We start from the raw sequence: 26,360 nt of genomic DNA, 5'->3' as shown, positions 1-26,360 counted from the left end.
CCAAACTGAACAGGAGCCCTAAACAACTCCTCTCTTTCTGCAGGATTACCCCAAACTCAGCCAGTCCTACTATTCCCTATTGGAAGTTCTCACCCAGGACCACATGAACTTCATAGCCAGCCTGGAGCCCCACGTAATCATGTATATTCTCTCTTCCATTTCCGAAGGTCTCACTGCACTAGGTAACTATCTGCCTTCTTTTGGTGCATGCAAAAAGGGGCTCTCTTGAAAAGAGGAGAGGAGAATGGGCTTTAGTCTACACTACAAACTTAAAGACATCAATACCTAGTTAAGATCTATTTGCAGCAGTAGATATTGCAAGTTCATTTTAATGGCATGCCTCATCTGTGTTATGGAGGTGTTTGTGGGCTAGGAGATCAGTACCCTGTATGCAGGCACTGTACACACATGTAATACAGATGGATGTGGTCACTGCCCTGAACAGCTCACAGTTGAAATAGACCAGTGGTGCAATGTACTGTGCTGTGGGGGAGTGAAATGTGAAGCGGTTCAGGGACTGAACCCAGGTTGGTACCATCCTAGATTAGTCTGTTAGCAAAGGTTAGGGTATAGGAAGATCTGCAGTCTCTGAGAGTAGCTGAAGCAAGGAGCAAACATGGAGGCAGCACTGTGAATCCTTGTACATAGGGCTGTGGCCCCTCTTTGATATCCAGGACAGGAGGAGGCGTTTGTGTGATTCTGTGAACTTGAACTGTAGCTGCTGGTAGCATGCAGTAGAAAATCCAAGTCTGAAAGGTGCAGCTCTGTCCAGGACTAGGATGATGATACATAATGTGCAGCTCCAGGAGAGCATTCCTGGTGTTTTTCAGCCCCAAACACCTTAGAATCTCAGGGTCCAGCAATCATTCAGCCTGGCAGAACGAGTGCTGGCTGTGGCAGATTGGCCTTTATCAGCTTCAAGGTCAGCAGTTGGGGTGGAGTGAAGCAAAGGAAGGCCAAGGTTCCTTACAGGCACCTCTCTTGCAGTGTTGAGTTCTGTCTGTGCTGAAGAGGCTGCTGGTGGGGCTGTCACAGTGCATCGGCAGGGAGGGGTGTCACAACATGGCCCAAAGGCAGCTTTATTAGCATGCCTCCTGGCCTTCTGCAGCTTCCCTAGCCCTGAGCGTGACAGCAGTCAGCATCACATAGGAGACCTAGTCTATTGATTAGAGAAACGGCAGGGGCTGTGCAATTACCCCAACTCCCTGGGTTGTCAGCACTGATGAAAGCCTATGCCTGCCTATATCTTGCACTCGGGGCTGATGAACTTGCCAGTTATCAGCCTGAGTGTGTGTTAGGTTGGCTGGTGGAGGTGAACGGGTGCCATGAGGCTGGCCTCTGGGAGGGGAGAAGTGCAGGACCAGGCAAGGAGCTCCATGGGAGTCTTGGCCAGCCACTGGACCGGGCAGAGTGCTGGAGGTGTCCCAATGTGTCCCCTTCTCCTGTTCTCGCAGACACCATGGTTTGCACAGGCTGCTGCTCCTGTTTGGACCACATTGTCACCTATCTCTTCAAGCAGCTATCCCGCAGCACCAAGAAGAGGACCACCCCCCTGACCCAGGAGAGCGACCGGTTCCTGCACATCATGCAGCAGCACCCGGAGATGATTCAGCAGGTAAAGAGCTGAGAAGGGAGATACCGGGGGTGACACGTAGGGGGTGCACATGCATCCCCTGAGCATGGTGGTGCACCCCCTACAAAAAGGTGCCACCAATGCTGCTGGCAGCGTCTGCGGGTGGTTGCCAACCCCTGGTCAGCTCTCGCCACCCTCCCCCACCACCGACAGCATCTGCGGGAGCTCCCCTGCTTTCCACTGCCGTGCTCCCATTGCCACTGCTGTGCTCCTGCCGCTGCTGTGCCCTCCCCCAGCTGCCGGGGGCACACTTCGTTCACAGGAGCTATGGTCTTTACATCATGAGCACATGACACTGAAGCACTTGTCATGCAGTCCCTGGTCTCCTCCTGCAGGCACTGTTGCCTTCTCCAGAGCTGAGGCACTTAACTGATGTCAGAGGGAACTGGAAACCCATGGCTTATGCTGTAACTCCAGCATGTTGTTTATCACGTTCCAGAGCTCTGAACTGGGAACTGCCCTGGGACTGATGCCTGGGGCCAAAGTTCTGTGCATGCAGGATGGGGCATTTCACACCTACACTCTGAGCAGGAGGAGCCCAAAACTTGCAACCTTTCTTAATATTATTTTTTCAAAAAACTACCCCATTTGCAGTCCCCTTTTGTTGGAACTTGCTGGAAGCTTGTCAAGATGAAGCTAGGAAATGCATCTGCCACCCACTAGCATGCAATCATCTTGCATACGTACCAGTTGAGCTGAAAAGCAGGAGCGTGCATGTGTGTGTACGCTTTTGGTTGAACACAGCAGTGTTGTTCCAGAGCTCGGTGAGGCAGCCATCAGATTCTCCCTGATCTCTCCAGTAAGCAAGCACTCTGCCTACCTTGGCTCTTCTGCTGTATCCACTCAAGAGCTCTGTTTATTCCCTTTTCTGGAAAGTGGCACCTCAGTGCTGCTAACGCGTGGATCTCATGGGTGCCTCTGCAGGATGAACTCAATAACCGGGTTTTGCATTCCTGACAGCCTCTCACCTCTGGTGTACATGGCTGACAGGTTTTCTTTCTCTTTTGCTGGTCCTGATCATACAGTGCAGGACCTGCAATGTGAGCTGGAAGACCAGACATGCTACAGCTTTATGGGTAATACATGCAGTCAGCTGTGACCCCTTGGAGGTGTGCATGCTGGCAAATTGATGCATGTTTCTGGGGCAGGAGGAAAGTTGGCTTTGAGGGAGCAGCCTGACCCTCTTGCTTTCCCATTATCTTTCCAGATGCTGTCAACAGTGCTGAACATCATCATCTTCGAGGACTGCAGGAACCAGTGGTCCATGTCCCGACCTCTACTTGGCTTGATACTTCTCAATGAAAAGGTAAGCAGGCCTGACCGCTCTCAGCAGACCAAGCTGACCTTTTAGTTGAGAGAGACCTCTGGAGTTGGGGCAGAATCTGGTGTCCTGCAAGTGACTGGGAATTGCACTGGCAGAGTTGGATTCAGATTCAGGGGAGCTGGGATAGCAGCGCAGCTAAGGTTGGCAGTGTCCCGGTGTCCTGCTGTGCTGAAGGGAAACGCTTACGTGGCATTTGCTTGGCACACCCTTAGCTCTAGCAAATCCTCCAGTTACCCATTTACCTGAGTTCCAGAATATGCAAAAACTGAAGCTGCGCACTTCTTGCTACCCCTGACAAGACAGCTGGCTCAGCACTCAGATGGCTCACCACCACTTTCCTGTTTCCCCCAGTATTTCTCAGACTTGAGGAACAGCATAGTGAACAGCCAGCCCCCGGAGAAGCAGCAGGCCATGCACCTCTGCTTCGAGAACCTCATGGAAGGCATTGAACGCAACCTGCTAACCAAGAACAGAGACAGGTTGGTATAGAGAGATCAGCCTGGGAGGTGGCATCACACGGTACTGAGCCTGTAGCTCTGCTTAATGAATGAATGCAGTCTGCTGAGACTTGCAGTCCCTGTTTATGGCAACATCATGGGCTAGGATTCAAATATGTGGCCTAGGATAAGGCGTCTGACACTCCTGTATCGGTGCCGGCCGTCCCTGTTCTAATACATGCTGGTCTGTGTTCCCATAGGTTCACCCAGAACCTGTCGGCATTCAGGCGGGAGGTAAACGACTCTATGAAGAATTCCACCTACGGCGTGAACAGCAATGACATGATGAGCTGACGTCTCGCACCATCACCTGTACAGAGCAGCATCTCTTTGGCCTGGACCAGAGGGGTTACCGTTTCCGATGGAAAGAAAAGAGGGCGTTTCTGATCCCTGCTCTTCCCTCGGGTTGGACTGCGGCACTCAAGCTCCGCCGTACTCCACGTCCAAGGGAGGAGGGAACAGGAGGGGGGTGTTCAACTCGCCAGGGCAGGGTGCTTCCGTTTCCTTGGGAGGGGTGGAGGGGGCATGACCCGGGTGCGAGAATCCAGCGTCTCCCTACCAGAACGTCTGCGTGGAACCCTAGCGCTCTGCTGCAGCCTGCCTTGTATAAACATGTACATTTTTTCATAACATTTTGAACAAGGTTTATATTGACTCAAGTTTAAAAAAAAAAAAAAAAAAAATAAGCGTGACTGAAATTTTTACGGAGTCTAGTGCACCAATGCTGCCGTGAGGGTTGCGTATGCGAGTGAGGAAGATGCGTCTCCTGCTGGCTTGAAGCTTTACTTGGGTGAGGGGGTATGAAAGTGCAGAGATATATTTAGTGACACGTGTAGAAACAAAAACCACAAATGGGGAAAAAAAAGAGAGAAAATGTAAAATTCCAAATGTATATTTTTTTTTCTTATAAGCCCCTTAAAAATCACAACTTCCTGTTACTGTCTCACCCTTGTTATTAGGAACTCGAAGCCATGCTGCGTGATCATTCATCTGTGCTAGCTTGTGGGTGTCTCCTCCCCCAGTGTAATGGTAGATGCTGTTCCCATTGTCAGTCAGCTTCTGGTAGGGCCTTCGCCACCCAGTGTTGGTGCATTTGGCGAGTTGTTTCTTTCAGTAGGGGATCCTTCTACCCACCCCCATCTGGCCCCACCCTGGGAGGAGCACCGCAGTGAGGCTGTCTCACCTACCTGCCAACTCTTCTTCTTTCCTTGGTTTTTCTTTTTTTCCGCCCCCACCTCACAACCTCTGTCGAGCAGAAAGCGTGTGGAACAGATTGAAGGCCTTGGGCTGAGCTTCTCATACTCCTTGCCAGTGCAAGACCTGCACAGCCTTCCCGCGGGGCACCACGTGTCCATTTTCAGACACGTGCTCGGGAGCATGACGCAGCCAGGGTCTTGGAGGGGGGTTTGTATTGAATTTACCACTGTAGAGGGTTCTTAATAACAAGGTCTGCCTAGCATGAGTTATTTAACATCCCCCTTTAAAAACCAGTCTGTTTCTCTAAATCACCCTAATACATGTTTTGGATAGAAAACTTAATTACAAAGGAAAGTGTAATTGGGGAGTGGGAAACCTGTTTGCCTTGTACTTTCTCCATTACTGTTGCTGCTAGTTGTATGCATCTCTAGCTCAGCTCTAACCCACAGCCACTCAGTCCTTTAGGTTTGGTTTCGGTTTCTCTGCCCGTACACCACCTACTCTGAATTTTTCTTTTTTTTTTAATCTCCTTTCCTCTGGCGATTGTGTGTTGGGTCCTTTTTCGCGTGAGCAGATCGCTGGTTGACTTGTAAGGGTGTTTGCTGCATACAGTGTAAGCATTGTGACTGCAAATAAACTTCAATGGTTTCTACTGAATTGTGTCTGCTGTTTGCAGAGGCCACTTGTCTCACTGATAGTCTCAAAAACCCACTCCTAATGTTCTCTTCACAGGGTTCTGCCACCTGGACTAGGGCCTGAGGTACTACAGCAGCTTGCTTTGTATGGGTAAAAGCAGCGTTACTGACGGACAAGGTTCTTGGGCTACATGTGGTATCTTTTATTAGACCAACTAAATATTTGGAAAAATTGTTCTCTGCAAGCTTTCAGGCACAGGGAGTCTGCATGGATGTTACTGGCAGGACAGGTTTGTATTCTAGATTTCATTGGACAGTGCCATCAGGCCTAGGTGCTTGGCCTGTGATTGCAGATTATTCAGCTGAGCCTCCACTTCCCTGTCATGGAGGTATCAGTTGATTATCTGAAACATTTTAATAAACTCTGTTCCTTAACACTAAAGACCATGAACCCATAACTGTTGAACTGCTTTGAAACTATGGTTTGAACTTAAACCAGGACCCAGAAAATCTCTGCAGCTGCTTTGACAGCAGCGCAGTTTGGTTTCATTTTCATTTTGAATGAGCAACCCTGCAACTTGCCTCTAGCTCAAGTGCATTCTTCAGTGTTTGCATACCAGAGCAGAGGCCACCTCTTTCTTCTGTTGGCAAGGCTCGAAGTAACTGCACTCACATAGGACAGAGCTCTCCTGCTATTGCTAGCTCTTCCGCATGAGCGGCCCCTCTAAATCTGAAAGGCTTTGCCAGTGGATCTAATATTCAGGGTCTTCTGGTTAGGGATGCCTCTGACCATAAACTAGATGCTGAGGAAACCTGTACAAGATTCACTTTTGATTGTGCCTCAGCGTGAAAAAGCCTCAGGGAGGTAGGGGACAAAAGGCCTGAACTGATATGGAAACACGGCCCTTAAGTTCTTTAGCCCACTCCTTTCCTTTGAAAGACACCAAAGCTAGCAGCAGCTACTGTGTCCAGGCGGTATCTTCTCCCCTTACTGCTTTCATCTCTAATGAAGAAAAGGGGGGTGGGAGGAAAGAAACCTGAACTAACAGAACTCATCTAGTAAAGAAATAACACCCAGAATGGCAACTGGAAATGATAATGGACACTTGTGGTTTATTGTTATAAACTGATTAACTTGCAGTATATCCCAGTGACATGGGAGGCTTGTCAAGTCTAGGAAGAACTACACTGGAGAAGAGCAATGCTCCAGGGAGATGCAGTACCTTGTGACAAGTTCTTAGCTCTGAAAACAGATGAAGGCCGCTAGCTCCCAGGTTATAGGTGCAAGGTGCCAGGAAATGCTATTCTGTGCTTCCACCACCCTGCTGTATGTAGCAAGATTTAAGTCATAACCACTTATTGACAGGGCACTCACTTTAGTTCACTTGAGCACCATAAAAGCACAGAGCAAAAGCTGATCTCTAAGCCAAGTTCCCCTCCAGTTGCTGCGTGTTTGTGTAGCTCCAGAGCAACTGTTAACACTCCTGCAGCAGGGAGTGGCCCTGTCCAGTGTATAGAAGGGGTTTGTTCTACCCATGTTCACAAGCTGCCTTCTCTGCAGCAGCCATTTTCCTCTGGGTGGCTGAGTTGTAGATGATGCTGTTGTAACCCTCTCTGTTTCGAGCTATTTCAATGGCAAAAAATTGGATCCTGGTGGCTAAATGGGGGAGAAAATAAACATATTTTTATCACAGTTCTGTGGTTTAACATATTTCCCCCTCCCAGCAGCTCCTGCAAGCTTCTACTACTGCCTCCTTCATGCACAGACGTGCAGCATTTTTAATCCAGAAGGGAGCTGCTCCAAGACTTAAGGCTCTAGGTATGGCAGGGCACAGCTGCTTGTGCAACAGTTACCCCTTAAAACAGCACTTTTTGTGGGTTAATCAGCAAAGCAGACAATCTATAACTTGGTACTGAGGCTGAATCTAGGTTCAGTTCAGTATCAGAGGAACAACTGGGTTTCCATGTGTTGACTTGTCTTTAAGAAAAAATTGTCATGCCAAATCAGCTAAATCAATTCTCAATCTCAGAGTCAGGCAAGAACCATGTGTGGCCCTACTACAGGCAAGCATCCTCCACCGGTGCCTGAGGCTTCAGATGTTTTCAAAACCTTCAGTGGGCATCCGACACGTAGGCCCAAGGCTGGAGTCTGGATAGCCCTGAGTATTGCCTACCCTCAGCCATATGGCCACAGAAGCAAACTAGGGAGGACCCAGTGCTCAATTTATAAGTGCCACATAGAAATCTGCACCTGGTTTCTGCATGGGCAGGCCTTTCTCTCAGGTTGTATGCGGCGATTTGCTCACCAAATATTGTATTCTCTTCCGTGTAGTCTTTGCTGCAGTCCAGCCGCAGCAGGGTGCCGTAGTTGAAGTCTTCGACGACCCCCTCAAACTGCATACAAAACGGACGCCACTTCTAGAGACAGAAGAGCCGGGGCTGTAAACTTTCTCCCAGCAGCCGGATGAAGCGGGCCCCTGTTCTCAGCCCTCAGATCCCATGTTCCCGAACCGGCCTGCTGCTCGCAACACCTCGCCCACATTCGGGAGAATAACAAGTGCGCCGGTGAAGCCAGAAAGCACCCGGAGTCGGGAATCCCTTCATGGTGAACGTGTCTCCACCGTGGCTTTGTGTCATCGCACGCCACCACTGATGTAGTGCTTCCCCCCTTGAGCCGCCTCCCTCCTTCCAACCCAAGACTTTTCCCCAGGGGAGACGCCACATCCACTTTGCAGCCTTTCTGGAGCACAGACCTCCTTGGCCGGCTCTGATTTGAGCTCTTCTGGCTCCAGCACGTCGATCCTGAGGTGCCTGAAGCGGTCCCGGAAGGCGGTGTAGATCTCCTCGTCCACCTTGGTCAGCGTCAGAAACGTGGGGTCCACCGAGGAAATGAGCTGGTGGGGGGGGAAAAGTGGACACAACCCGGCGCCGGGCTCCTGGGTCTCGAAAGCTGCGAGCAGCAGCACGCTCGACCCCCCTCCCCGGCGGGAAGCAGGCAGCCCGGCCCCGACCCCGGCCCCGCACTCACGTTGAAGTAGACCTCAGCGTGCTGCGCTGCCTTCATGGCCCACATCATCTCCACGCCGGGCTGCGGGGACGGGACGGGACAGGACAAAGGGTAAGGGGGGGGCGGCATGCCCGGCCCCGGCCCACCCCCGCCTGGCTACTCACGTCGTTGCCGTAGGCCTCGGCCGGCAGGGACAGCGCGCGGGCGGCGGCCGCGGCTCCGCCGGGGCCCTGCGAGGAACAAGACACGGCGGCTCAGGTGGGCTCGGGCGGCCCCGCCACCCCCTCCCCCAGCCCTGCCGGACCTCACCAGGGCGCCCAGGCCGCCGCCGGCAGCCGCCATGTTGCCTGGGACCCCTGACCTTTGCCCCGCCTGCTCTGGGGGTTCGCTTCCGGCCGCGCCGGAAGCTGCCTGTACCGGGGTTCCATGGTGGGGGCGGGAGCGGGGGCGCATGCGGTGCGGCCCTGGGTCCCGCCGATCCTCCCGCACCGCGCGGCGCAGCTCCCTCGCCTCCTTGCACGGCGCCCAAGCTACACCGCACTGTTCCCACGCAGTGCTGCATGGCTCCTACGTTGCGCAACACGGCTCTGAAACTACTGCACGGCTCCCAAACCACTGCACAGCTCCCGCGCCTTATTGCATGGCCCCCATGCTGCACTGCAAAGATCCCAAACCACTGTAGGGCTCCCACACCTCATCGCACAGCGTCTGTGCTGCACTGCACGGCTCCCATGGTGCACTGCAGGGCTCCCAAGCCATAGCGCAGCTCCCACACTGCACTGCACAGCTCCCAAACCACGCTGCACAAGCCCCCAGCCAAGCCCGGCTGCCCCACAACCCTTGGTCCCTGCCCCAGCCCGGTTCTCAACAAGAGCACAGTTGACGCGTGTATATGCAAACAAAACCACGGCCCCTGGAGCCAGCCACGCTGGGGTGAAAGCCCCTGCCAGGAGCGGGGCCCGAACGGATGTTGTTTTCCAGCTTCTGGAAGGAGTTGGCGAGCCACCAAAGCTAAGCAGGAAAACGGGTGCTCTGAACAAGGCCTTAGCCCAGTTGCGCAGTCGGTCCAATAAAGATGCCGCCCACAAAAATCCCTGCCTCTCTCTGGCATGCAACAGGATCTTTTTCTGGATCTGAATTATTTTGAAGTGGGTTTGAAAAGGGATTAGTCAAAACACTGGAAGGCTGGTCTGTTGGGATTAAACCAGTCGGGGATAGGTCCTCTCACATTCCCAACCCAGGGAGGATGTGGCAGGGCACGGATCACTCCTGAGTCCTAATGTTTTTGTCAGATCATAAAAAATTGTGTCCGTCAGGCCAGGCCTCTCTTGGCCCGCTCTCTGGTACCACATAAACCAGCACAGCCTTTTTCATGGTCAGGTTGTCGGCGACTAAACTGGTGCCCCCACCTGGGCTAGCCTGGGTAAGGAAGGTGTGTGGACACCCAGCAGGTCTAAAAACAAGTGCTGTCAATGGGCTCATGAGCTCCCTGCGAGCTGATGTCCATCCACATCTGGAGAGGAGATGGGAGCTACCGGGTCACTCTGCCTGAAGACTCACAGACGATGCGCACTCATGGGAGCGGAGGAGGGTTGTTCCAGCATCTAAGGTGCCCCAGTGGTCGCAACAGCCTCGGGACTGACTTGTCTTGATAGACAACCCTAGAGAAGTGGGGCTGGAAGGGACCTCCAGAGGTCATCTAGTCCAACCCCTGCCTGACCCTATCTGAACCATGGCGTACAAACCATAATGTAAACTCGACATCAAGACCGACGCAACACAGACCCAACCTAACACGACCACAGGGTGAGCGGGGGAACTGGTAGTGTGCTCTAAAGGAAAACTAAGGATAACACAAGCCCCGCAGCTTGCAATCTGATTGTGTCATTGCCATTTGTCTGTGGAACAGCAGGGTTACAACCGAGATCATTGCTCCAGGGTCTGTACGGAGGTGTCCGGCCCTGCTTGGTTTAAAGTCCCAACTAGCTGGAGAGCCAAGGGGGAAGGGGAAACTGAGGCATAGAGGAAGGAAATGAATGACTCCGGACTATCCAGCAGCTCAGTGGCAGAGCCAAAGATGGCACTCAAGGCTCCCGAGTCCCAGTTCGGTGCCTAATCGATTCCGCTGCACAGATCAAGCCCATCAGAGCTGCAGACAGCTCCACTGCCTAACTCTTTTCTCAGCTAGACATGTAAGTGCTGGAATGCCCTGGGAGGACTTTTCATAGCAGTTTTTCTGTGTTCACAGACCCTGGTTCCCAGACTTAATGGGGGGTTTCTCTACCCATTTGTTCTGGAACAGCCAAACCTTGGATCGGTGGGTTTAACTTCACATTTCTACTACAGAAAGTGCTGGACGATAGCAATCAAGACTGTTTCCCCTGGCCGAATGTCCTCCCTTTGAAGGGATCTCTCTTTGAAGAGAAAGGGCTGTTTCCCTTTAAGACCAAATTTCAGCAAGGTGAGGCTAATTGAATGAATGGTTGAGTGGCTCACCTGCTCTGCCTTTATAAGATGCCTGGTCTGGAGGCTGGTTGTATACAGGGTTGGTTAGGTCTTTTATGTGGGGGGTGGGTTGGTTTGTTTTTTTTAAAGCAGCTTGCTGGGGTAGGTTGTTCTATTCATAGCCCCTTTCTGTGTAGAGGATTTTTTCTTTGGTGTTTTGCATACAGCTCTATGTTGGGGAAGTGAGTTGTTAAGAATAAATATCTGTAAACTCTGCTTTTTCCCTTTAAAGTGTTTTCTGATTATTTGTAAGTCTTGAGTCCTTAGGTGAGAAGGATGCATGAGGTTGGTTACTCCATGCTGTTCCCCAAAATGCTCTCTTACAGGGGCTGTTCTGGTTTCTTCAGCAGAAATGTGGTCAGAGGCAGTAGGTAACAGTAACTTGGAAAGCTACTTTTACATAGGAAAAAGATTAAAATCAGGCAATGGGAAATGTGTGTTCCTGAGCTCTCAAACTGCAGCTCTAATGTTTGGGGTGAAGGAAGGATGGTAGGTAGCATCTAAGAGCAATTGCAGGAGGGACACTTGTGAAGTAGCAGCTTCATATTCTCCTTGTTCTGTGTGGAGGAGGAAAACCCAGCTTCCTAACTGAACTAGACCAGGAGATGACCCCCACCTTCATAGATTCAAGTGCTGTGCTCTTGTTGCAAAGCCTTTGCAGCTGAATAGAGATTCTTTTGAGTAAAGGTGTTTTTTTGTTTTTTGTTTTCTTTTTCCCTTGGTAAAGGTAGATCCTGGAAACAATGGCTCTTACTGATAGTGTCAACAGTGACAGTAAATCGGAGAAGCCAGTATCTCTGATCTGGGGTAAGAAGCTGCTTGCTTTGCACCTGAGTGTCTGAGAAGCACTTGATGATCAGTGCTCGGGTTATTTCTGCTGTTTTCTTAACACTACTTAAAGCTGTTGCTCCCAGTCCTCTGTCCTGTAATGGCCTTCTCTGATCCAGAAATTTGTTGGGGGGGTTGGTTTTTTGGGTTTTTTTGTGGTTGTTTTTGGTCCTTTTTTTCTTTTTTTCCAGATCTGCCCTACTTGCAACCTCCACTTACTCCTCATTATTGCTGAAGCCTTTCTTTATAGGTGTCTCCATGGAGAGTCATTTTGAGAGCTAAATCTTAGTGGCTTCTGAGTCACTCAGGTCTTGGCTAAAACAAAGTGCAGCCTCTGAGGTGTCTAGCACCTTTGCTTCTCAGAGGTGAAACAAATCCTTGGAGTGAGATGGGGCAAAGGGCCTGCTCCCTGGGGCACGCTGCATTGCCAGACGTGCTATTATGAGTCTGCCTTCAGCTGAGGTGCAGATGCTCAGCTTGGTCGGGGGCAAGGGCAGCTGGAGTGTATCAGTTGCTCTTTTTCTTGCCTCCTTCCTTCCCCCACAAAGTGGATGCGTTTAACTCATGTTGGCCAATGACAGTGGCAGCTCTGGGGCATGATATCTTTGCTTCTAAAGCTGTCTACCAGGCAGGAACATAAGTGAAAAGACCCTTTGAGGGGCAGGGTTTCTTGCCTCCTAGGCTGAGAAGCCATTTGGAGAGTGGGGGGGAGATACTTTGCAGTTCCCAACACTTCTCTCTTCCTAGTTCCCTTTGCTGGGAGGGGTAGTAAGCTCAACCAGCTGAGAACCCACCCTTGACAGAAGCCTGTGTTGTGAAACACAAGCTAAGTATGTGATGCTGGAGGTGGGGTGAGCTGCCTTAACGATCTGACTTTTTTTTTTTTTTTTTTTTTTAATCGCTGATCTCTGGCCCCCTCCACAGGCTGTGAACTGAGTGCAGAGAATACAACCTGCACCTTCAAGATGCCAGATGACTGGGCCTATGAGCAGCAGCTGGCTCTGCGGATGGTAGGTGCCTAGCCCGTCCTTTCCCACAGAGATGTCTGGGACGGCCCTTGTGTCTGGCTTTGAAGTGGGTGTGGGAGGTGTGTATGGGAGGGGAGCCTGATTTGTAAAAAAGCCAGTTGCAGAATAGGGTAAAGCAAAGGGTCTGGCTTCTCTGAGTCCATCCTTCTGGACTGCAAGTGGAGTCTTGTCATTGCCAATGTGCCCATGAGAGTCCCTGATGAGAAGAAACTTGCAGTGAAGGTGCCCACTTGGCCTGGGGCATGTCAAGTTGTGGGGGGTACTCTGAGCAGAAGCTGTCTTCCCTGCTGACTGGCAGAGGTATTACTCTGTTAGGCTGTGGAGTTTGAGTCTTCCTGCCTTTGAAGCACCTCTGCTGACACAATGCTAAAGGCTTGTTCTTCTCTCTCCACAGATTTGTGTGGGGGAGAAAACCAACGATGAGTTCAACATCGTAGAGATCATCCCTCCAGAGGACAGCCGGGACCCAAGCCCTGTAGTCCTAGCTGCCTTGAAGCCTTCTGTACTGCCAATGGTGAGAGGTGGGGGTATGGACTGGGCTGGTATTTACTCAGCCTGGAAGCTGGGTCAGAATCTGGCATCTAGATGACTCCTGGAGATGGAGAGCAGGTCACTGATAAGCGCAGGTCTGAGCAAGCCAAGGTGCTAATTTTGGAGTGTAGGCATGCTGAAATGTGGAGGAAGCAGCCCTTTGAGGAGGATAGCACAGGAGGGGTGGGCACTGCCATGCAGTCTTCAGCTTTTTGGAACTCGATACAAAGCCCTGTTAGGCCTTCAAAGCCAACTGGTCTCCAACCACAGCTTTTTAGGGCATAACCCGCCATCAGCCCACCCTCATGGCATTGCTGCTGTCTCTTCCAGGCCCCCATGGTGGGAGTTGAGCTGACTCCTCCTGTCACCTTTCGGCTGAGAGCTGGCTCTGGCCCAGTCTACATCACTGGACAGCACATTAATTGTAAGTGTGGATGCAGGGGGATTTAGACTCTAGCCAACCTTGGCATTAGGGCAATGTGGTGTATGTTGGTTCTGGTGACTGCAATACTTGCTGGGCTGCTTCTGCTTCAACCAAATGAGAGAAGACTATAGCCAGCTGGCCACTGCCACCTCTGCATGATGGGAATGCAGTAAAGTCCCCACCTGTGTGCATTACACTCTGCTGCTGGAGCAGGGACTTTGTGCCGCTCGCATGTCTGGACCATAGACTGTCCTCCCTTCCTGGGAGGGGTAGCTGATATGTGCCCTGGGGAGGAGCTGCTGTTAACAAGACACCCAGGTCTTCCAAGGTATTGGTAACTTGGTTCTTCTGGTCTATAAGACTTGCTCTGTGCAGCACCAGAGCATGCTGGCTAGCCACTACTGGCTCAGGGGCTGGCTGGCATCCCATGTTTGGGGTACCTACTCCTAGGAGTGGAGGAGGCAGGGAGTGCCTTGATCTGTGCCCCATGCTCTGAACCAGGCCAGCTCTTCTTTGCAGTGGTCCCAGACAACTCCTGGATGGAGGAAGAGGAGGAGGAGGAAGAAGAAGAGTATGAAGAAGAAGAATCGTTTCAGGAGGAGTCTCCCCAAAAATCCACCAAGCGCCAGCCATCCAATAAGAAAGCAAGTGTAGCCAAGGTATGGGGAGACCCAGCCTGCCCCTTGACTAGCCCCTGCCTGGGTGCCCTGTTACTGCTAGCATAGCACAGACTGTGTGCAGTATCATGTGTTTTTTAGTACCCATGAACCTGACCAGCAGCATCCATCATGGTTGCCCCCGGTCCATCTCCAGATGTGCCTGACATCTCCAAACCTTTCCCCAGGAGGGAAACCCTGCCCCAGCTTTTCCCTGTCCTGGAAGTGCACTGAGAATTGATGAGTTTCTAGGAGGAGCAGGGTGGACTTGATGCCTTGGCCAATGAAGGCCTGGGCCTCCTGAGAAGCAGCTGATGCTCTGCCAGAGTTGGCATCTTGGCCACGAAGTCGGCAGTCTTGCTGTGTTGGTCTAAGGACACAAGCAGACGAGGTTCTTTGGGCCTGATACCTCTTATTAAACCAACTCAAATAGTTGGAAAAATTTTTCTTTGCAAGCTTTTGCATATAAATACCCTTCATCAGGCTGAGGGAAGCATCTGCGGTTGGTGTGTGCTCTCGGTCCATAAAGGAGAGCAGTATTTCTCTTCCCTTGGTTTTTCCCAGGTAAGTGGGATGGTGCTTGTCCTGTTGCTGCGATTTTTGTTACAAGTACGTTCTTGAGTGAGTAAAACTCATGGAAAAATAACCCACATTCTCCTCTGGAAAACAAGGGACTGGGTTGGTAGGCTCCTTTCATTCTCCTTCTCTGTGAACTGGAGTTTGTCTGGTTTAACTACATCTCTCTCCTTTTGTCCCAGAAGAAGAAAGTAGAGAAAGAAGAGATCAAGTAAGTAAAAAATTTTTAAGGGGTGTGGGGCCAGGGAAAGGATGAAGTGGTCCTCCAGAGATGGTGGTGGAGGTCTGGCCTTGGTGGGTGCCTGACTGGTGGCCATCTTTCAATGCCTGGTGAAGCTAGTCTTATAGACCACATAGGCTGAGAAATATATTTTGCACTGCCAGGATGTAATACTGGCAAAAAATGAAGGATGAGCCATTCCCAAAGTTGTCATGGGTTAGCCCTTCTTGATACCCCTCAGAAATACCCAACACAGCTAGGCTAAAGCTTGAACCCACCTCCTGGATTTCTTCCCCCCCGAAAAGTGAGTTGAGGGACCTCAGTGCTGTGTTTTTCCCTCTGTGACTTTATGGCCTGACTTAATGGCAGAAGCACTAACCTCCCACTTCTTCTCTCCCAAGCAACCCTGTTCCTTCTGATGAGGATGTACCCTCTAACAAGGTAGGAAGCCATGTCTACATGCTTGGGGCAGGGGTGCTGGTGCTGGTTCTGGCAGCACTTTGTGGAGGGCATGTATGAAGCATCTGGCTGCTTATTCCTGACCCGTCCCTTTTGCTGGGTGCAGCAGTCCTTGTGCAAGTGCTCGCTGGGCTCCCTGGAGCCCAGTGACTTCACAGCCCAAGCTGTGTCTGGGGCTGGTGGTCATGGCATGGAGTCGATTGTCCTCCAAGTGATACCATTTGTGAGGCATGAGAGCATGCAAACAGTTACTAGAAGAGGTGTTCCTGTCTGAGTCGGTTTGAGTCTCTGACTGGCTTCCAGATCCCAAAAGGGGAGAATTGATTTATCTGAGACCAGTGCCAGTCATCTTACCAGGCTACTGCATTTGTGAATGCCTGCCTGGAAGATGCAGGCTAAGTCTGGCTATTCAGACACCTACCCTACATCTGCAGATGTGTCCAGTGGGCTCTCTTCTGTATTGGGAGCCACACAGTGCCTCTGGCTGACTCTCCAGTCACAGGCTGCTCTCAAGCCATTTGCTCTTCCTTTTTGCTGCAGGGGAAAGGAGCAGGCAGAGGGAGGAAGCCAGCAGCCAAGAAATAGATGGACATGCAGCAAGGCACCCACAGGGTAAGGGCTCACCTGACTGTGCTAGTTGGATACTATATTCTTGCCTCTAGGGGAGAGATCCTGAGGGCTGCAAGGCACAGTGCTGAGGGAGACCAGTACTTGTACCCAGAGCTCCTTTTGCCATCAGCAGCTAGGGCATCCTGCATTTGGAGATGCACCCAGCATCTTTTCCTAAGGTCTACTGACCATGCATCTCCTTTAATATGTCATGCTGGTGGAGCAATAACAACCAGGTGCCCTGGGAGAAACCTAGAGGCCTGCTCTCCCTCTCTGAGGGATTCTGCCTGCCCTACAGCCAGCAAGAAGTCAGTGGTGGGGAGTCCCACAGCCAGCAGAGGCCTGGTATTTAAGGGTACAGCTCCCAGGTCTGGGCCTCCTAGCCTGCCCATCACTAATGGAGAGGCGTAACCCTCCAGTAAAGTGAAGCCAGGCAGGTGATCCTTCTCTGTACTGACTTACAAGCCACCTCCAGCTGGAGGGGGAGGGTGGGGGGCAGAACTGCAGCTCACTTGCCATCTGTAGAAAAGCCCCAAGTATAAAAATACCCCAGCTTGTGTTGAGACTTGTTTGCTCTTCGCTTCCAGGACCTGCTGCTGAAAAGAACAGAGATTTCTTTGTGTATGTGTGTGCACGCTACTTATTTCTCTAAATTATCCTTAATAACAATAAAGCTGTCTCTTTTTTTTTTTTTTGCACTTCGGGCTTTAATGCTGTGAGGCTTGTGGGGTGACTTTGAGAAAATGAGCCAGATGGCTTCAAGATGAACGACTGAGGCTGAGCTTTTAGCCCTGGTACCACAGCTGGGTTCTTCCCCCTGGCTGGGTGTAAGGGGCCCTGAGACTGTAGTGTTTTATCTGCCTCACACTCCAAAGATAAAAGCCTTGTTCTGCCAGGAATTGTCTACTGTAATACTGCTTGGTTCCTATAGAGGACAGCCCTGCAAAGGGAAAGAAACCATCAGCGGTGGCAGGGGCTAGTTAGCTCCAGGGCTTGACTACAGCCCCCCACAAAAGGAGAAGCTGGAGTGAGGGCTAGGCTAGCTCTCAGGTCCCTGTTCCTTGTCCCTGTTGCAGTTTCTTTGGGAACAGCTGGGCTCTTCAGCCTCATGCCTGTCATCCACCCTGCACACCCAATTTGTCCTCCAAACTGGAGGCTGCAGGCTCGGTCTGCCCATAAGGTGGTCTCTGTCCATCTGCCCCAGGAGCAGAGAAGCATTACCTACCACCCTACAATGAACCAAGCAGGAAGAGGGCTAAGTAGAGAGCTACAACTACTTAACGGAGGAGTGTAGAGAGCCTGAAGGAGGTGGTGACAGGAGTAGCAGTAGGGGGTGAGCAGAAACACAGGCTCCAGTGGTTGATGCTAGCACTACCCTGTCTTCCCACCCCCACCCCGAAAAGCCCTGCAGTGCTGGGGCTGGAGGAGAGAGGAGGCTGGGTGGTCCATGGCCCAGAGCCTGGGGTTGGGGAAAGGCGCTATGCTGCTGAGTGATGGCAGGCTTGGGATGCTGAGAGCTGGGCCCAGGCTGAAAGTAGGTGGGGTAATGGCTTCCACAGCAGTGCCAAGCCTGTGCTAAGCTACAGTCTGCTGTAGATAATGCTGAAGAGCAGCCTTTCCTCTTCTGCTCTGTTGTAGCCCCAGCTCTCCCCCACACTGCACCACCCAGACTGCTCCATCCTGCCACACAACCCCAAGAGGTAGATGTGGAGCCCCAAAACCCTGGCAGTGAAGAAGATGGGGCCCCATTGCAGCTGCAGGGAGCTGGACTGGGACTCCCTGCAGTGGATCCTGCCCACAAGAGCTGGGTTAGCATTTGGGGCACGGTGCAACAGGGCTGTCACTAATCCGGAACGAGCAGGGCTCTGGCTTTGTACTAATGGGCACCTTGATCACACGCCCAGGGGTGCTTTCCATCTCTCTCCGTAGATATCTCTTTCCTAAAGTTCCTACCCGAGATAACCCGAGACCGGTGCTGGCACGCCCTCTTCTTGTCCTCAAACACAGACCTGGCTGTGAATAGGAGACAAAAGGGGATTACTAAACTGTGGGGGATGCTATTATAACCTGCTGCCCTGGCCTTGGTCTGGAGTTAACAGGTATTTGTGGCAGGCTTGCTGCCCTCGGGAGCATGCTGGGATGCTGCTGTGTTGTGAGATTGGCTCCTACAATGGCTGGCTTTAATTCTCTTCCAGGTGTGTGGCAAAGGGAGAGGATCAGCGGGGATGGCTGCTGGATGTGGGAGGTGGTGGAGGGGAGACCCTTGATGAGAGTGGGGGGGCATATGGGAATATCTGCTTGGCTACATCCAGCCCCACTACTGCCCCTAGGCAGGGCACTGGACAGAGACAGGGAGGAGACAGAGCCAAAAGTTTCAGGTGGGGGAGCAGGGAAAGCCTCCCAGCATTGCAGTATCACCAGGCTGGGATCTCCTGGCCTGGCTGGGCTGGGCAGGCAATATGCTGGCAGAGACCATCCTGTCTCGGTTTCTGGGGCAAGCAGGTAGGAGAGGAGGGTCCCTGTTCACTTCCACAAATCAGGCTATTAGGATGCCTCTCTGGTCCTGTTGCCCGCACAGCCGGAGTAGGGAGCTCTGTGTGTCCCTCCTGGGACAATGAAACCAGGCTGTGGTCAATGTAAGCAGGCTTGGAGAGCCTGTGTAGCCCAGGCAACTGAAAAACCCGGGTCACACATTCCCAGGGCCCTGGCTTTGCCTTGCTGTTCACAAAGGCCTCTTTTGGCACCAGGCTGGAAGGAGAGATCAAAGGCAGGGAGCTGTGGGTCTTGGCCCCGCTGGAGACAGAGCCCACCTGTCACGCAGCAAAGCACAAATGGGCCTCCATAAACCCCAGAGGTGTGATGCTGCCCTCAAGGAGCTGCCTGCCAGATCTGGGGCCCCATGTGACTCAGCAGCTGCATAGGCCCTGTTCCAGAGGGGGAAGACCCCATGGCGTTGGCTCTACCAACCCTCAAGAAATGGAGTTCCTGATGCATCATTTTGGGGGCTCCTCCTTCCTGCTGGAAGCCAGGGGAGCTGGGTGTGCAGGGGCAGTGAACGATGAGGGCAGTGACACTAGTGCTACTGCTCCAGGCAGAGGTGCCAGGACACTGCTTGGGGGAGCTTGCAGCAGCGTGGGGTGCAGACAGGTCACTGGAGGGGAATTGGACTCCACCTGGCTCTCCAGGCGGTGCAGCCCTGCTTGACCCACAAAGGCTGCCTCTTCCCTGACCACACACTCAGAGCTGCTGGGCATGAGTAGGGTGCACAGAGGCTTTCCCTCCCATGGCACAAGGGTAATGACATGTGGAGCCCACTGGATGAGGAAGGGAGACCCTGCATCTGGGGTCAAGGCAGGCAGCCCTAGAGCCAGAGGGCCCCTGGTGCATGTCCTCCTAGCCCAGGCCTGCGGCCAAGTGAGCGATCCTGGGAATTAGCCCTGAAGGCAGCAGAGCCCCTATGGAGCTGCCGCTCTACTGAGCCTTGGGCCAGCAGGGCTGGATGGGTGAGAACAGGGCAAGAGACCACTGCTAATAGATTGGTCAAGCAGTTCAACCCTTGGTCTTACACTTCAAGAGGCCTTAGTGCATGGTTTGGCCTTAGCTTCATCTTCCAATGGGATGGACAAGAGTCATTGCACTGACTGATTTGGTCTGGGCTCTGGTAGGCTCCTTGGAGCTTTTTTTGACCCTCAACTTTAGTTCTTCATTGATTGCAACACGCAGTTCAGTCTCAGCGTGCTCCTGCAACTGGTTACAATGAGCTTTTCAACCCATGCCTGTTCTTCCATCAGCTGTGTTGAATGGCTCGCCCCATTTTTCTCTCCTCCAATTTAACTATAGCAGGCAGGTTGTCTCTAGCTGTCTCCAGCGCTTCAGAGCAAGGGCTGCTGGCTGGGTGCAGGGAGACTCAGTCCTGTCCCTTTAATTCTCTCCTCTTGTTATCAGCACCAGCTCACCCAGGCATGCTGCCCTCCTCTCCCTGCCTGCAGCTGGTATCCTGCTTCCCAGCACCCTCCTTTGAAAATCCCAGCACCAGATGCTGCCCTTCAAAGCATCCTGTCTCAAGGTTTCTCCCGTCCAGAGGGGCCTAAGAACTGTAGGGAGTCCCCCCGGGTGCAGGGTGAACCCAGGGGCCCACGGGTACTCAACCCAGTAGCAGGACTTGAAAGAGACCCTGGAAAGTCCCTGTAGTGATTCAGTGGCAGCCTAGGGCTCAGCCTTCTCTACCCTGGAGCTGCCAGTCCCAGCAGGTGCAGCCAGTCAGTGGGTTGCTCTGGGGTGTTGCTGGAGGACAGCCAGTGCTTCAGGGCAGGAGCCTGCAATGGATCCAGGACAGCCAGCCACAGGTGCAGCTGCTTGTGCTCAAGGACTGGAAATGGCTCCAGACCAGCCTCCTTCCTCCGTGCGTTTATGCCCACCTTACAGGCCTGGCTCAGCTGGATGCTCATAGCACTGACCCCGGCGCTCTCCCAGCAGGTCCCATGGCGCAGACCAGCGAGGCTGTCAGTGACAATAGGCAATATTTCAGCTCTCACTCTGCACCCCTCACCATGGCCCTGGATGCTTATAGCTACGTGGCCATGCTGGGGCCCCAAAGTCACATCCTCTTAGCATGTTGCATGCGAGGCCCTGTGTGCAGCACAGGCTGAAGGCAGAAACAGGAGTGTGGATCCGGCCCGCTGGTCAAGGGGTTCTGCAGTGGCAGGGTAAGGAGTCGCACAGTGCACGGGTGTGATCCTGCATGCCTGTGGTTATTGCTAAGGCAACCACATTTGGATGCTCAAGTCCTTCCAACGTTGCACACACAGGCACAAGCAGGGCTGGGCCCCCTGTAAGGCCCAGGCTGGAGCTTCCCGTCATATGGTTACAGATGGGATGGCAGGGGAGCCCCTGTCCTCACTCACCGCCAGGGCTCTGTTTGCCTTCCATCAAGAGCAGCCAGCATCAAAGTGCCCCCAATGAAAACAGATGTCGGCTGCTCGGGGCTGTGGAGCCGGGAGGGGGAAGGGGCGCTGCCCAGCAGGACACTCCACCCCAGCCCAGTCCAGCAGCTTTTGCAACACAAACTGCCTGTTTGTGTAGCTGACCATTATAAACAGGGTCCCAGGCACCGTCCAGGGAACCGTCCGTCATCACCGCTGCTTTCCAGCTGTCCCTCCAAGGTGGGCATGGGGCAGAGGGAAGGGGCGGGGGGGAAAGTGCTGCAAAGGGACAGGACAACAGCCATAAGCAAAGCTGGGTGGAGAGGCGAGGGCTGGCCTGGGACAGTGACAATCAGCATGGGCTGTGGAGGAGGGTTTCTCTCCCTGGGGGCAGGCATGGGTTGTGGGTACGACTACAGAGGTGTGCAGGTTAGGAGGGTGGAGACATCCCCATCTGTTGCCTCTTTCCCTCTCTGGGATCAGCTGCTGGAGGACAAGATGCAGAAAGTGGTCATGTGTCCAGCTGTCCAGGAGGGCGCATCTTGGGAGATGCTGGTCCAGACCCACCGCCCTGCTCAGGAGAGACCTGGAGGCACCTGAGAAGGGGCTGGTGGAGACTGCCTCTTGCTGCTGGGATGTGGGAGGGATAGCGGGGCCGGGGGAGTCGCTGCTCAAGGCTGCTGTTTGTGTGGATCTGGGCACATGCGACTCTTCTTGGACGTGTGCAGGGCAGGGAGAGGAGGGCAGTGTGCCTGGGTGAGCTGGTGCTGATAATGACGGGAGGAAATTAAAGGGACAGCACTGAGTCTCCCCGCGCTCAGCCGGCAGACTGAACCCAGCCCTTGCACTGAAGCGAGCCAGAGACAACCTGCCTGCTATAGTCAAACTGGAGGAGAGAAAAACGGGGCAAGCCATTCAACACAGCCGATGGAGAAACGGGCCCGGGCTGAAAAACTCATTGCAATGAGTTGCAGCAGCGCGCTGAGACTGAACTGTGTGTTGCAATCAATGAAGGACTAAAGTCAAGGGGGCGCATGCCAGAGGCATGACTGGGTACAAGGGCCCGTCCTGCACCCGGGGCCTTGTGCACTGCCCTGTACTTCCAAGGCAGGTGTGCACCTCGCAGAAGCCAGGGGCAGGGTGGCGGGGTGGGTGTTCACAGGCAGCTGCTTGGGTCTTGTTGCGTGTGTCCCCAGCCAACTGTCCCCCTCCCAGGAGGATGGGAAAGGCAGTAAAGCCCTGAGGTATTGTCTCATAGCAGTCATCATCAGTCCTGAGTATTGCAGTGCCCTTTATGGACATTAGGGGATGACTTTCTCTGCAGGGCAGAGCAGCAGCATCATGGAGGGTCTGTCGGGAGAAGCTGAGGCTCAGCCTGATGAGTGAGTCAGGAATAGCACCCAGGCATTCGGACTCCAGCCCGCCGCCCCAACAGCAAAGGCAGAGCCAGGCAAAAAGCCCAGGTGTTTTGCCTCCCCCAGCCCTCCCCTAAGTCTTAGCACCCAGGTCCCTTTCCCCAGATTCAACCCCAAAAATACTGTTTCCCTGGGGAGCTGAAGAGACGGGAGGATGCATGCAGCCAGCTCCGCCATGTTCCCTGTCCTTCGGGGTGCCTGCCTGGGCCATTTGCCCCTGTGCTTGTCTGAGTCCATCCCCAGGCAGGCGACGGGCGCATCAGAGAGGGCAGCGGGGAGCAGATCCCCGATAAGCTGCTGCCAGTCACTTCCCCAGGTGACAGGAGCGCCTCTTCCCAAAGCAATCAGAGCGCGAGACAAAGCCTTCCCAGAAGGGAGAAGGAAGCCGCAGGGCTCCTGCTCCACACATCCCCAAGGCACACACAAGCCCAGGGAAGATCAACACGGGTGTTTATTGGAAGCTGCAGTTTTGTGGTTTGGGGCCCTGTCCTGTGGGGGGAGGTGAGAAAGCACCAGGTGAGGGGGAATGTGGGTCGTTAGCGCCAAGTTGCTCGTTCTCCAAAACTAACAGCTCACGCTGGGGCTCAGCATGCCCCACTCAGCCCCGCTCGGGCTCGCAGCCCTGGAGAAGCTCGCACCCCACAGTAGCCCTTTCCCACTAGGGCTCAAGGGGGAGGATTCCCACCCCACAGACAGAGCTGCCCCCCATCGTACAGCTGGGGAAACTGAGGCACGGAGCAGGGATGTGCCTTATTCTTTCTATCACAGTGTCACCTAGCAGCCCCAAGCCCGGCCTGCCGTGCTGTGCTGCGCACATGGGAAGATCCAGCCCTGCCCCAGAGTGCTCTGAATCCAGTGTTAAGCAGAGGCTTGGCGCTAGTGTCCTCGGGAAGGAAGGATGCAGTCACCGGCTTTTGGCTAAGTGTGGCTTGCTTTGCCCTGTGTCAGCCACGGCTGCAGCATTACAGGTGGGAAGGAGCCTCCAGGGTCATGCAGCCGAGATGCCATCCGGCCTCTGCTTGGAGCCCTCCTACAAAGGAGATGCCACCTCCCTGGGCAGCCTGTTTCATGGCTTTTGGGTTCCCAGATCCAGCCACCCCAGGGGCTGCAGCTCGGCAGATCACAGCACTGCTCTGCAGCAATTTGGGACCTACTAAGGGGCACTATTTGGCTATCTCGCTGAGGTATTTATAAGGCACTTATCACCTTAGTCTCCAAGTGCCAAAGCAAATGGACCGTGGAGAGATGCAAGCCCTTCATCTCCTGATGCGAGGGCAGATACCCGATCCATTAGGCCACATGTTCGCACTGCATTATGAGGGGCATTTTATGCCTTCCTCTGAAGTAGCTGTTGCTGACCCCCGTGGGGGACCGAAAGGCGAAGGTGTGGGGCTGTTAGTATGGGAAGGGCTGCATCCTGAATTGGGGGGTGGCTGTGCTAAAGCCTGGGTTGCACCTCTGATGTTTCCAGAGGGGGGAGCAGGCCCTGAATGAGAAAAGCCCTCATGCCTTTCCTTAAATAGCTCTTGTGCTTCCTTGCCTGGCAAGGCTGGCTCTGTCCAGAGCACTTGCTCAGTCCAGGAGGGTGCAGGGTCTGGTCTGGTCTGGGTGGGGGGCAGGCCTGGGATTGCAAAGGGTATGCTCGATGATCAGAAAGAAGAGTTGAGGAGGACTGTGCCAGAGAAGTCAGGCGCACTTTATGCTATGGGCGCTGCCACTGTGCCGTAGCTGCAGTGCCATCACGCAAGGTAATCATGCACATCAGTGCTGTCCCTTCGTGGAGCCAGAGGGTTTGCTCCATAGCTGGAAGTCATGACAATGCATAATTAGTGTGCCAGGGGGTGCGGTAAGAACAGCAGAGGGGGCTTAACATGGACCTCAGTGCACCGCAAAACCTCTTCGGCATGTGTAGTGGCCATGAACACACGGTGATAAGCCAAGCGGGAAGGCAACGGGGTTGCCACTGCATCCGTCCCGTTGTGACGGGTGACCGAGCAGGCTGGCTCTCATGCACCCTGGCTGGAGAGGGCTGGAGTTGGGTGCCCTGAACAAATACAGAGCATTGCAAGAGCATCCTCGAGCCCAGAACAGAAGCACGGTTTGCAGACGATGGTAGCAGCTCTCGTGTGGCAGGTCAACGTCTTCCTCGTGTATCGATGAGTGACGCAAGATGAAGCACCTAAGGTTTTACAAGGAGCCAGCTGCAAAGCAACTATGACACACGGTTCCTTACCTCTGCCCCCTCCCAGCTCTCACCACAAGACCTGCGCCTCCAGCCAAGCATAGAGCACAGAGCCCTGATACTCTCCCCTGGTCATCCAGCCTCTCTCAGTCCAACCTCTGGCAATGAGTGCAATACCAGCCAGCAACCCTGACTCCCAGACCAGGTTGGAGCTGCCCTGCACCCCCCCACAGTCCAGTCCTTGTGGCTGATGAGTAGCTGACCCGGGGTGCCCTATGCAAGGCTGGAGGTACACTGGAGAGACCCATGCTGGTGCAGAACCTCCTCCCTGAGCCTTTGTGACCTGCCCTGGCTTCATCTGCAGGGATTAACATCTCTGCTCAGTTGCTGTCTGAGTCCTGAATTGAGCTCCTTTCTGCTGCTCCCTGGCAGGGAGATGATGGCTTTTGCAGCTGTGAGCTCCCTCCTGAGTGTGCTAAGTTCCCAGATCAGCACCTGGGCCCAGAGCCACGAGGAGCACTTGGAGGGGAAGAGAAGTCCAGTAGCAGAGGACCCAGGTAGGAGATAGCTAGGCTTCTGCCCCCCTACTCCCTGCCTAGCACTGCCACTATTACCCCAACCACATGGCACCTGCCTGCTGTCTCAGGCCAGGGGCTAAAGGGAGTCTTAAAGGGAGAAGGGGCTGCTCCCAGGTAAGTGAACATACTTGGCTCTGGAGGGGTGAACATCCGTGGTGAGCAGCCCCTGAGTTCGCCTGGGGCGGTGATCCCAAGCAGCAGGCTGTATCGGAGCCCATCGCCCCTGAGAGACACTGCCCCAGCCCGAGCTTTTGGCTATGCTCGTCTGCCATTACATGTGGCCATGGGAGGTCTTTACCTGTCCCATCACGAGTCCTGCTGCAGCCGGCATGCACCCCGCTGGCAAGGCAGCCTGATGCCCGCTGCGAGTGGCACCACCGCAGTGCTTGGACACGATTGCTCCTGAGGTCACCTGGCTCGGGACCATGTCGGGAGCTCCAGGCTGGCTCATCCCAGCAAGAAAGAGTGCTGACAGGCAGAGCGGCTGCACCCCACACCCTACCCCCGTGCCATGGCCTGCGAAGGCAGCACGGGGCTGCAGAGAATAGGTTGCACATTCATCTGAACGAAGTGTGGCACCACCCTGCAGGGGCATCCACACGTGGAGCAGCTTCCCAGGCCTCCGAGCAGCCTGGGAAGGAAGGCAAAGTGACTGCTGTGCCTTCCCGCACCCATATAACCTGAGATGCTCCAAGACGTGAGCCATCAGCCACCCCCTGCACTCTCCCGCCGCTCCCCGCCCCCCAAACTCATCCGCAGCGCTCATGTCCTGCACCCTGAACAAAGATGCTGAGCCCTGCGTGAGTGGTTTTACAGCAGAGACCCTCAAAACCTGGCCCCATTGCCCTTCCTGACACCCCCCGGCCCCCCCAGGGCAGGCTATGTGGTGCTGAGTGCATGTGAGGAGGGGGGGTCCTAAACTATTCCCCAACTTGTAATAAGCCAGGTTGATCTCTCCAGCTAGGGTTCACACCAAGCCAGGCTGCCAGGCTGCCTCCCACCCCCCTTTCCCCTCCCTCCCAGGCTCCTGCTAGGTAAGGTTCCTCCTTCCTTCTCCAGCTGCTGAATGACTTGCAGGGAAGCAAGAAGGGAAGGTTCTGCCCTTCTCTGCACAGATCCTTCCCAAGCTCTCAG

At 53.8% G+C, this 26,360-nt stretch overlaps 3 protein-coding genes across 5 annotated transcripts in view; 2 read left to right on the top strand and 1 right to left on the bottom strand.

Moving 5' to 3' along the window:
- Positions 1–5,308, top strand: part of XPO7 (exportin 7) — a 55,468-nt gene extending 50,160 nt beyond the window's left edge. Inside the window, exons 24-28 of one of the 2 annotated variants that reach the window (XM_090051186.1) lie at positions 44–182; positions 1,455–1,615; positions 2,841–2,939; positions 3,309–3,436; positions 3,655–5,308. In XM_090051186.1, the coding sequence (XP_089907312.1) occupies positions 44–182; positions 1,455–1,615; positions 2,841–2,939; positions 3,309–3,436; positions 3,655–3,748 (621 nt within the window). In that variant the 3' untranslated portion in view covers positions 3,749–5,308. Of the gene's footprint in view, positions 1–43; positions 183–1,454; positions 1,616–2,840; positions 2,940–3,308; positions 3,440–3,654 lie in introns of those variants that run through there. The other variant, XM_090051187.1, reaches the window with a different exon arrangement.
- A 1,071-nt stretch (positions 5,309–6,379) lies between these two features.
- Positions 6,380–8,870, bottom strand: PBDC1 (polysaccharide biosynthesis domain containing 1). 2 transcript variants are annotated; one of them, XM_090051188.1, is made up of 6 exons: positions 8,598–8,870; positions 8,458–8,523; positions 8,315–8,374; positions 8,040–8,180; positions 7,593–7,704; positions 6,380–6,943 (listed from the first exon to the last, which is right to left on the bottom strand). In XM_090051188.1, the coding sequence occupies exons 1-6, from the start codon at positions 8,853–8,855 to the stop codon at positions 6,816–6,818; spliced, it is 765 nt and encodes a 254-aa protein (XP_089907314.1). In that variant the 5' UTR covers positions 8,856–8,870; the 3' UTR covers positions 6,380–6,815. The 2 variants fall into 2 exon arrangements, with proteins under 2 accessions (XP_089907314.1, XP_089907315.1); XM_090051189.1 differs by having other exon boundaries at positions 8,603–8,693.
- A 2,652-nt stretch (positions 8,871–11,522) lies between these two features.
- NPM2 (nucleophosmin/nucleoplasmin 2) lies at positions 11,523–16,105 on the top strand. Its single transcript, XM_090053178.1, has 8 exons — positions 11,523–11,605; positions 12,551–12,636; positions 13,049–13,168; positions 13,516–13,609; positions 14,129–14,268; positions 15,024–15,052; positions 15,463–15,502; positions 16,061–16,105. The coding sequence occupies exons 1-8, from the start codon at positions 11,542–11,544 to the stop codon at positions 16,103–16,105; spliced, it is 618 nt and encodes a 205-aa protein (XP_089909304.1). The 5' UTR covers positions 11,523–11,541.
- The last annotated feature ends 10,255 nt before the right edge of the window (positions 16,106–26,360 follow it).

This window comes from Crocodylus siamensis, chromosome 6 (genome assembly GCF_052110815.1).
Source record: "Crocodylus siamensis isolate JL-2025a chromosome 6, ASM5211081v1, whole genome shotgun sequence".
NCBI classification, from domain to species: Eukaryota; Metazoa; Chordata; order Crocodylia; family Crocodylidae; genus Crocodylus; species Crocodylus siamensis.
This window is presented reverse-complemented; position numbering and strand designations above follow the sequence as displayed.